The following is an 11,268-nucleotide window of genomic DNA, read 5'->3' as shown; positions in this document are numbered from 1 at the left end:
ATGGTAAAGGTGGGCTGGGTGAACCGTCTAGGGAGCCTTCCCTTCTCAATCCTGCTTGAAAAAGGCGATTTGGAGAGTTAGTGTAACGCTCGACTAATAGCATAGTTCCCTAAGCCCCTGGAAGGAAGCTTCCTATGCTTACGACTTGGTCGGTCGTCCCTTTCGTAAGAGAAGGTTTCGCTAGGGGAAGTCCTGGACCTTGGACTGTAACTGTTTCCCCGAGACCCCCTGAGGAAAGATTAGATGGGGGTGAAGCTCGCCTCCGTCTGACACGGCGTAGCCTTTTCTTGAGGTGGTTAATCTCCCTCCGCATGACCTTGGCATCATCCTCATAGGTGGCACTGCTTCCATTAGGCGTATGGCTCGCGTCAGGATATACGGTATGCACACTTCCCTCTCGACCCTTCTGACGCTCAAGACGCTCGAAAAGATCTTCATGCTGGGATCCCTGAGATTCTGGATGATGCGAACCTAAGCCTGCCATGATGTTCCAATTCCTTCAACGCTAGGTTCCCCACAGACGGCGCCAATTGTAAGTGCACAATTTGTACTCGGACCCAAAAACAAGTGATGGGCTCAGGCCCAAAGAGCCTTATACAATGAAATTTGTAAAGTATGGGTTTGAAACCTAGGTTTAGGATGTTGGAAGTTAATCAACAGGCTAGAGTACCACAATCTATGCAAGTGATAAATAAATATGACAAAGAACCCTCCTCGGATGTAAGCCGAGGACAATTTGTATAGTATTTCTCTTTCTAGGCCAAAGAGTACAAGGTTTAGTTTTTTAACCAAGAAAAAGATCCCCATCTTCTTTCCTCTCTCGTCTTCTTATATACTTCGTCTTCTTATATACTTCTTCTTCTTCCCTGTTTCATCCACATGTCACACAAATCCTCCTCTCAGATACTTGTCTCATCTACCACCTTCTTGAAGTCTTCAAATAATAGTAGGAAGGCTGAATTCTACTGTCCAGAGGTCATTTCTCCATCAATGCGGCTAGGGAGGTAGATGCAGGGCCTTTAATGTGGTGGTAGCAGCTTTTTCCTCAGATACTTCTCACGCGTTCTTGCTTCTAAAGGGTGCTTGGACCACACTTTTACCTACTAGTTCTTCCAGAATTCTGCCTTTAGGCCATCTAGCAAGTCCCAGGGCCTTTGTTGGGCCTGTCCGAGGAGATACTCCTCCTCGGACAATTCATCGAACCACTATAGTGCGGACTGACCTGTGGGCCTAGAGACTCTGATCAAACAGACTTGTACCGATCAAACAGGCCCAAAATCCAAACGTTTATTCAAGCACTTTTACCCCTCACACTAGCTATGACTGTTTAATAAATAGAATCAAGGAAAAAGAAAGGGCAGGCGATAGAACTATGATTATGAAAATTTAACCTAATTGATGAATTTATTTGATGCTTGCCTTTTGGTCTTGGATGCAATTTTTTACAACTTCATAAGAACAAACTAACTACGAGAGCTTTGGCATATTTAACAAACTCTAGCAATGACTCTGATGGAGAGTGTGGCAGGGTGGAGGTTAGGTACCAAGAGGAGGAGGATGGGATTTTTTTCATTGCATATCGTGTTTATAGATTTAGGATTTAAGAGAGTTATTATTGTGTGTGGGGTAAGGTGTGTATACAATTTTTACTAAAATGATGAGGTGATATTTTCTTATTAGAGAGTGTAATTCCTTGGTTTTGTATACATTAAAACAAAATTATGGTTGATCCTCAAAAAAAAAACAAAAACAAAATTATAGTTAAGACTATGAAATCTTTAAAATTAAAAAAAAAACACACACATTTTAAAAAGGAGTGTGTAATACTAAAGCTCTGTTTGGTAACCGTATTTAAATAACAAAAATTGTTATTTAAACATCACAACATATATTTTTATATACTTTTTTCCTCAAATTTATTTTTACAAAACTTAAACAACATTACTAAAAATATCTCACCAAACACTTTCCATTTTGATTTTTGAATACCGTTTTTTAAGTCTAACTGTGAAAACTACCATCACTTTCCATTTTGATTTTTGAATACCGTTTTCGAAGTCTAACTGTGAAAACTACTATCCTATGTAGGCCCAACATTATTAAATCCAACTATAATGTATATGGGTTCCATAAATAAATAAATTAAATAAAACATATATCTTGGAGGGTCAATTGAGTCATTAGAGGCTGTTGACTTGACCCTTTCTCTTTCGCGGATTCTGGCTTTGTTTATGTGTGTGTTAGTGTTTGGTGTTTCCCTCTCATTTTTCTTTCTCTTCAGACAGTAACTGCCATTGTAGAGTCTCTCCGCGAACTTTCTTCTGAAGGCTCTACCATTTTCTTTCACGAAACTTCCCTTTCATATCCTTTTTTATAGTGTTCATTTTCTTCCCTATCTTCCCACCAAACCAACAAAAGTTCAATGAACCCCAAATATTAATTCTTATGCAATATATATAGTTTCTTTTTCTCTGTTCAGGTTCCTCATTTGGTTTTTGAGAGAAACATTTGCAAAAGAAAAAGAAAACTAGTCCCAGAGGGCAACACAACACCCTTAACTTTCACCAAGTTTTGTTCAACAATTTGCCTTTTATATATAGAAGTGAGTTTTTTGTTTTGTTCTGTTCTGTTTTGGGTTCTTTTATTTTCTGGATATTAAGGGAACATAAGACGACAAAAGTAGAATTTTATTTTGTTTATATTTCCTTTTACTTTTCTTAGCAAACAAACAGAAAGTAGAAATCTGGGTGATTTTCTATTTTGGTCCTTCGATATATTCCATTTCCGGACGTGAATTTTGATGAAACCTTAGTAGTTCTCGCCAACCGAAAATAAACTTTAATCCGTCTTCTTTTTCGGTACTTTTTTTTTTCCCCTCAGTTCAGTATGATTATATTTTCAATTCTTTTATTTTACCGATGTTCATTCTTGTTAGGATTATTTATTATACGTTAGGATTTATTTATTTATTTTTACGTGACTTTCTCTTATGCTTTGTACAATTCCTTTATAATAATAATTAATAGACTAACGGTTCACTTAAATCTCGACTTATTTTTTTAATAACTTCTGCCGCTGACTGTAGAAATTTGGTCGGTGCAGTAGAAAGTGATCAAGACATGTTACACGTTTGAACTTTTGAATTTTAGACTTCATGGATTGACTAGTTCATGCTCAATAAATTGTACACGTTGGTCACAAGATTGTTAGCAAATTCATTGTTCTTACACATTAATCTTTTAGTGTTTTGTTGTAGAGAATTTCAAATTTGAACTTGTAATTCTGCAGGGCCTCAGTACTAAGTGTGTTCAAATCACAAGTTTGGTTTTTTTTATGATGGACGTCTAATTGGCTGAAGTTATGGATTCCATGAAACTAAAGCTTGTAAGGTTAGTTTGTTCAAGCCCAAGTTCCAATAATCTCTCCATTAGTCCATTTGTTGCTATGAATTTCTTTGATTTTATTCTAACTTGCTTGTTGACAATTTATCAGCATCTATATGTTGTGTCTTTGAATATATATGCATGTGTGTTATGAATACTATGGTTAATTGGATTATATCTATATGTGCTAAAAAAATATAGCACAATCAGTTTTTAAACGGGAGGATAGAATGAAATTCATGAAAGTCATAAATGGAGCAGTCTAAATGATCAATTGCATAGGACCCGCAGTAATGCATTCTAGTTTTGTACTAAATGTACAGTCAACTGGGTGATTCTAGTATTGCAAACGATGAATTACAGGATTGTTACATGTTTTTCCAATCTTCATTTTTAGTGCAAGGAATGAATACTTAGGGCCTTGTTCTTATGTTTGTATTTGGAAGAGACAGTAATCTGGACTTATGTTTCCCATCTTCTTTTGTCTTGCCAAGTCATTACCATTCAAATTATTTATTTGAATTTGTTAGTATCCAATTAAGTAATCCAACGGCTAATGACACCTTTTTAATGCTGCTTATTATATTTATTCTTACATCCAGGTTTAAAGATTGGAGTTCAGAGAAATCTTTGAGTTCCAACCAGGAATATCCCATTGATGATGGACTTCATCTGAAAAAAACTAGACCAATTGGCAGAATTTTGGGGAGTATCCAGAGAGGAGATGAAAGGGTTTCCGAGAGGATTACAAGTTTGAAAAACCCCTTAAGCACCCATTGCATAGATGATTGGCCAAGAAAAGAGTCAGGTCTCAGGAAGACAGTTCTTGATCCACAGAGTAAATTTCTTCAAACTTGGAATAAAATATTTGTGCTCTCTTGTGTGATATCACTGGCCCTGGATCCATTGTTCTTTTACATACCAGTGATGACTGGGGAGAAGAAATGCTTCGCTACAGACCATAAATTGGCAATTATTGCCTCTTTTCTTCGTTCCCTTGGAGATGCTTTTTATGTACTTCATATAATCTTTCAGTTCCGTACAGGGTTTATTAGATCTTCGTCTCAAGTATTTGGAAGGGGTGAATTGATTGATGATCCTGTGGCTATAGCAAAAAGATACATATCCACACACTTCATCATTGACATTCTAGCAATTCTTCCATTGCCGCAGGTAAGCGTGTGACATTCATTCAATTTGAGGTATCAAAAATTGTGTTTATTTCTAGAAATCTATGGTTTTTTTTTTTTTTTTGGTGTTAATCACAACATTCAGTTCAGAACCCACTGTGGTCTAAGTTCACAATTTTATAGGAAAAAAAATTTCTTCCCCAACTTGTAACTTTGTGGTCAGTGAGGGGAGATGATTATTTTCAAATGTTTCACTTCATTTCCATTTATTATGATGTTACACAACTTCAGGAAATGAAAAAATAACCACATGAGGATTGCTTAACTTATGCACTTTGAGGTGTCTGGATAGGCTAATGTTTGGTAATTATCAATGGTAGAACTGATTTTTTACCTCACTCTCTGAGAACTCTATTAATTGGTACCTAGGACACACAATGGAGAAACTTGTAGTAACCATACATTAAGTTGAGATTTGTGTGGGTTGCATGATGTAAAAGAATGACCTATGTAAGGTAATGTTAGTTTTTACAATTTTGATCTGTTCTGGCTTACTTTATTCAGATGGCGATTTTTGTTATCATTCCCACAATGAAAACCAAAGTTCCATTACTCATGAAGGAAATGTTGAAGGCTGTAATCTGGTCCCAATATGTGCCAAGAATTATGCGGATCTATCCACTATACAAAGAAGTAACAAGAACCTCTGGTATACTGACTGAGTCAGCCTGGGCTGGAGCTGTTTATAATCTTTTTCTCTATATGCTAGCTAGTCATGTAAGTTGATTTGGTAGGTTTTGAATCCTTAACACTATTCCTAGATTTTTTGATCACTAATAAATGTTATATACCAGGTAGTTGGAGCCTTTTGGTACTTATTTGCCATTGATCGAGAGGAGGCGTGCTGGCAAAAACAATGTAAGAACTATCCTGGCTGTAGAGATACAGATTTTTACTGTGGAGACCACCGAAGCAGCAACACATCATCTCTATATGCTGCTTGCCCTTTTAATGACACTGATGAAAACAACAATTCAACGGTCTTCGATTTTGGAATATTTCGTGATGTTCTGAAGTCTGGATTGGTGGAATCAAGAAATTTTTCAGAGAAATTCTTTTACTGCTTTTGGTGGGGTCTGCGTAATCTTAGGTTAGTGAATTCATAATCCTCAAACTATATTTTTACTGAATTTCCTTGCAGCCAAATTATTTTGAATGCCACATGCTTAATTTTCAATTTTAAAATCTAATTCCATAAGGCCAATCAAAGCTTGTCAACTTATAGCAAGACTGACCACATTCTGAGTAAGGTCTTTGGAGCTAATGGCATTCTTAATTTGTGTGTTTTCTTTTTTCTTAGTTCTCTTGGCCAAAGCCTGCAAACAAGCACTTTTGTTGGGGAGATACTCTTTGCTGTCTCCATATCCGTCTTTGGGTTGATTTTATTCTCGTTACTTATTGGCAATATGCAGGTAATACTTTGATCCTCATCAATTCTCTTTACAACCTATGTTGTAGCATTATGAGATGATGATGTTAGTACATGTCAGACTTTGTGCATATCCATCTTATCCTGACCATCCAACTGGTGTTTATAAAAAATTAGACTTTTTGCTAATTCATCCATAATATACATGCCTTTTATTAATGAATGAACAACATTTATGATTATTATATAGAATTACTTTGCTGTATCCAGACTAACACCAATCCAACCCATTTCATGAATAAAATGTGACCAATTAACCAACCAATACTTCTGCTCCAATCAATCTCTATATGGTGTATTTCTGCTGTTCTATTTTAACCTGCCAATAGTCATATTGTCAATAGAAGAATGATATTGGTTCATTCTTACCAAATATAATCGCTACTATCTCCAATTAGATTTTTTTTGTAGAACCATCCTGGTTCTAGATTCAATGGACTAAGGTTTGATGTTATGTTTCTTGTGCTGTTATAGAAATATTTGCAATCCACAACAGTGAGAATAGAAGAAATGAGAGTAAGAAGGACTGATGCAGAACGGTGGATGTCACACCGTATGCTTCCTGAGAATTTAAGGGAGCGAATTAGACGATATGAGCAATACAAATGGCAAGAAACCAGAGGTGTTGAGGAAGAGAATTTAGTTCGTAACCTTCCTAAAGACCTCAGGAGGGACATAAAGCACCATCTTTGCTTGGATCTTCTCAAGAGAGTGAGTGTTTTCCTTAATTTTCTTTTTTGGTGCGTCTTTTTGTCCAAATTCTAGCTAATTTGTTTACGAAGTCAATTTTATTTTTATCTTTTAGGTCCCAATGTTTGAAAAAATGGATGAACAACCATTGGACGCGCTGTGTGATCGTCTCAAGCCAGCACTTTACACAGAGAAGACCTGCATTGTCCGTGAGATGGATCCAGTGGATGAGATGCTCTTTATCATGCGAGGAAACCTAGCCACTATGACTACCAATGGTGGGAGAACTGGGTTCTTTAACTCTTTTGATCTTAAAGCTGGTGACTTCTGTGGAGAAGAGCTTCTTACATGGGCCTTGGATCCTCACTCCTCTTCCAATCTCCCCATCTCGACTAGAACAGTGATAGCTCAAACTGAGGTTCAAGCCTTTGCTTTAAAAGCCGCTGACTTGAAATTTGTGGCCTCCCAATTTCGGCGCCTTCATAGCAAGCAGCTCCGGCACACTTTCAGGCAAGGCCTTAAGCCATTCTATTTAACTTTTTTGGTAATTATTGTCATGGCATATAAATGAAGCAAGGTTATACAAACAAGAAACTTGTACAGTAATTGTACAAAAGGACATGGGTGGCCATATATATATATAATTCCTTCCCTAATTTAGGACAAATTACCATAATTATCTCATCAAAATCTACAATGCCACTGTCACATTGGTTTCTATACTATCATGATAGTTTTTCCTTGTTTATTATTCTCTTCATTCTTAGAATAGAATATTCATGTTAAATTGGAAGAAAAATATAAACACTTAATAAAAAGAAAGCAATAACAGTTATTACAATTCTGATTTCTTTATTCTTCTTTTTTTAATGTAATGATCCTTCATAATGTAATTGTGCAATTATGACTTTCAGGTTCTACTCCCTACAATGGAGGACATGGGCAGCCTGTTTTATACAAGTAGCTTGGCGCCGACATTATAAGAGAAAGCTCGATAAATCTTTGCGGGAAGCTGAAGACAGACTGCAAGATGCTTTAGCAAATAAACCTGGGATGTCGCCAAGTCTCGGCGCCACTGTTTATGCATCAAGGTTTGCTTCCAATGCGCTTCGATCCTTGCGAAAAAATCGTGCACGCAACCCCAGAGTACCACAAAAATTGTTACCGCTGTTGCCACCAAAGCCTGCTGAGCCCAATTTTGCTGATGAAGATCATTAATAGATTGTGTTTCAAGTGACTATTATGTAAGTTTTATTTTTACATATAAGGTTCATATGCAATAGGTTTTTGTATATAGCACGTGTAAAATGTACTCACCAAATTTTTACTTTACTACTACTATTGTCTTCTTCTGATTAACTACTTAGATGATAGAAGTCAGAAGACAATACTTCATTTCATATTTTTTATATAGAAAATAAAAGTCACTTTAACAACATTGATTATCCATGCTTTAAATTTCTATTGTTCCCTACAGAATAAAAGAGATATGTTAGAGATAAGTATGTGTGTTGAGTCTAAATCTCAGACTGTCACCTCCAAGAAAAGAGAGCAATGGTTCAATACGTTATCGGAATGCTATTGGTTGAAACTGATAAATGAAGACATGTTTGCCTCTTTTTCTGTACTTGTAATTTCACATTCTTTTGAGTATAGAATATAATTTCCTTACTGATTTTATTTCTTGGTCATTATTGTGAAGTGTACAGCGTATATAGAAAAAGTTTGTTTATGGCTTATGGAGCCTTTTCTCCCAATCATCTAATAGCTGATCAGAGCCAACAGGTTTATGAAATTTGCATAAACAGTTTTTTTTTTATGAATATGTTTCAATTTGTTAAAAGCAGCAGATCCTGTGTGATGTATCTCTATTTTATTTAATTTTTCATGATTGTATTTTTGTTATTAAGAGCTGAATAATTAGATAAAGATAAGATAGATTGTTAGGCTAATCTTTGAATTTAAATGTTACTATATCTTGAAAAGCCATTTATATATATGGCTTGATGTTGAATAATAAAGCAGGCTGACAATTATTATCATTGAGTGAGTTTTCATTTTCGAGGTCTAGACTCTCTCGAAATAGTCCATTTATTAAATTCAGCGGTATGGGTTCCCTCGAAGTAACCAACGAAACAATTGGTTTCATATCAGTTTGCAAAGCAAGAACAAGTTACACAAGCAGCTGAACTGGAAACACATCAAAAGAATCCAAGCAAACTCATAGCCACTTAAACATAGGAACATACCAGTTATCACAAAAATTTACAAGCAGGTAATTCAAACCCCTACCAACTAACAATCAAACACAGAAATTGAATATTCCAAAGACCAGCACACCAAGAAATTGAATGTCTTGTAGAATGTTTAGAGGAAAGGGTTGGTATCAAGGAAGTCAATTTTGTACTAAAGGTCATTTCTATTTGGCCAAGGAAACAAAATATTTCAGGTAACAGTTGATACTCGTTCATTGTTTCAAGGTTACTGGTATTTATAAATTTATGTGTGTGCATATATGTGTGTGTGTATATATATATATATATATAATTGTATGTATATATGTACTTATTTTTTATATCTTTATTTACATATTATTTTAAATCCACATATTTTATAATTTTAATATTAGTCTAAATATATTATCCAAATATATTAACTTAAATAACATGTTGTATAAATGTATAGTATTGTATCATTTATCTTTTATTTTGGTTTTTAAAATATGTATAAAGTTGATATTTCACTTTCATTTGGAATGAGGGAAGTGAACAGAAAAGAAAAGAAAAGAAAGGATATATAAGAGATATACTTTTCTTTTCTTTTTTTTGACTTTAAATGACAGATTTAAGAGATATTCTAAGTATTCAATTGCTTGGAAGTTTAGTAGGAATGAATGAAATAGTTACGAGGCAATGTTCATCATATTTCAGTCACTTCTAAGCATTCCTCCCACAAATAAGAGGTGCACTTATTCCATTAATGAAATAGTGATGGAGTACCAAATTTATCTTTATTTTTATAAAAGGTGAATGGTATTGTAACAATTTTTTTTTTTTTCATTTCCATTAGTTTTTTATAAACTGCCAAACACACCAAGAAAAAAATATTTCATATTTCACTCCGTTCCTTTATATTTATATATATATATATATATATATATTTTTTTTTTTTTTTTTTCTTTGCTAAGTTTGATAGTTATAATGGGAAGAGGGATTAGAATCATAAATATTTCTATTGAAAATACCAAAAAGTGCTAATTGAGGTATAAGTATAAAAGGAGTATGTATTCCTCCCAAATGGAGTGCTTAGTTGGGAGAAATTTTTTTTATTAAACTTTCTAACAATAAAATGAATAAAATATTCTTTAAAAATATTTTTCAAACCTTTTTTTTTCCCATCCTAAACAAATTGTAGAGCAAAAACACAAGTACTTGACACCACTAAATTAAGAGTGGTATAGAACAACTAAGAATTTTATAGTTCAATTGACACTTCATAGTATTTTTGAACAAAGATGATAGGCCGAGAATGTATTAACTCTTTGTGATAAATTAATTGATTAATTGGATTAATTAAGTAATTTAGCTAATTAATCAAATTAACATGCAAAATGCGTAGTAACACGAACAAATCACCAACTAAGTTAATATGCAGCAGAAAACCTCCAAGGCAAAAACCCCACTAGGTGATTTTAAGGTCAATACTCCCGAGAATCCACTATTATCACAACATGCGGTTACAAGTAAAAGAATCTCAATACCTTATACCAACCTACAATTAAACCATTTCTCCAATACACAATTGGACTTGTTCTGTAGTAATAATCTCTCATTTTCAATGCATGGCTCCCAGTAAGTGACTAATCAATAGATGCGCGGATCCCAGTATCCAACTTAATCACCAACTTGAGAAAGATGTTGGCTGCAAAGTTCTTCAGTTCATTAACACGATGAAGATCACGAAACTCCTTGGTCACAAAATCTAATGGCGTACAAACGCAGTAGCTTTTTTCAAGAGAAAAATGAACTAAGGCAAATTCTATCTCTAGTCACAATTTTTATGAACAAAACTTTGCTTCACACTCGTGTAACTATGCAACCTTTGATGGCCCTTAAAATAATCCTCATATATGTTTAGAGTTGTGAGAAAAGAAAGCCTAAACATGTACACACAGATTGGAGTGAAATCAGATCTGAAAAACTTATTTTTATAAATCTCGATAGATAGGGTTTCTATCGAGCAGTTGTCGAGCATCGGGCTAAAGCAGCCTTTTAAACCTCAATAGATGTTATCTGTCAAACTAATTGTCGAGTTTTAAAATCTAGCACTTCTTTACTTGTTTCTTAGACAGATTTGCATGGCTTTAACACTTAGACTTGAAACCTCATTCCTTAAAGTATTAAACACATCCTAGATCTACCTAATTACAAGAAAAGTACATTTTGTCAAAGGATTAGCAAATTTTAAATGACATATCTTCCTAACATGAATCACATATATTCTAACAAAAGACATGTTCAAATCCCCCTAACTATCGAATTACAAAAATTATATATATATATATATATATAGAGAG

At 34.5% G+C, this 11,268-nt stretch overlaps 1 protein-coding gene across 4 annotated transcripts; it reads left to right on the top strand.

Annotated features, from left to right (window-relative positions):
- Window positions 1–2,281: 2,281 nt before the first annotated feature.
- Window positions 2,282–8,143, top strand: LOC142606670 (cyclic nucleotide-gated ion channel 1-like). 4 transcript variants are annotated; one of them, XM_075778004.1, is made up of 10 exons: window positions 2,282–2,602; window positions 2,722–2,858; window positions 3,289–3,389; window positions 3,986–4,556; window positions 5,078–5,290; window positions 5,368–5,663; window positions 5,874–5,985; window positions 6,477–6,713; window positions 6,808–7,202; window positions 7,607–8,143. In XM_075778004.1, exons 3-10 carry the CDS (start codon window positions 3,361–3,363, stop codon window positions 7,908–7,910), a joined length of 2,157 nt encoding a protein of 718 aa, XP_075634119.1. In that variant the 5' UTR covers window positions 2,282–2,602; window positions 2,722–2,858; window positions 3,289–3,360; the 3' UTR covers window positions 7,911–8,143. The 4 variants fall into 4 exon arrangements, with proteins under 4 accessions (XP_075634119.1, XP_075634121.1, XP_075634118.1 ...); XM_075778006.1 differs by lacking the exon at window positions 2,722–2,858; XM_075778003.1 differs by having other exon boundaries at window positions 2,282–2,858.
- Window positions 8,144–11,268: the final 3,125 nt, after the last annotated feature.

Source organism: Castanea sativa, chromosome 8, assembly GCF_040712315.1.
Source record: "Castanea sativa cultivar Marrone di Chiusa Pesio chromosome 8, ASM4071231v1".
NCBI lineage: Eukaryota > Viridiplantae > Streptophyta > Magnoliopsida > Fagales > Fagaceae > Castanea > Castanea sativa.
The sequence above is the reverse complement of the archived record's forward strand: the minus strand, read 5'-3'. Positions and strand labels throughout refer to the sequence as shown.

What these genes read in the sequence shown, in the direction of transcription:
- LOC142606670 (XM_075778006.1), top strand. Translation starts at nt 3,361, where the DNA reads ATGGATTCCATGAAACTAAAGCTTGTAAG. An exon ending in TGGGGTCTGCGTAATCTTAG is followed by an intron (nt 5,664 to 5,873) that starts GTTAGTGAATTC and finishes CTTTTTTCTTAG; the next exon opens with TTCTCTTGGCCAAAGCCTGC. An exon ending in GCTTGGATCTTCTCAAGAGA is followed by an intron (nt 6,714 to 6,807) that starts GTGAGTGTTTTC and finishes TTTATCTTTTAG; the next exon opens with GTCCCAATGTTTGAAAAAAT.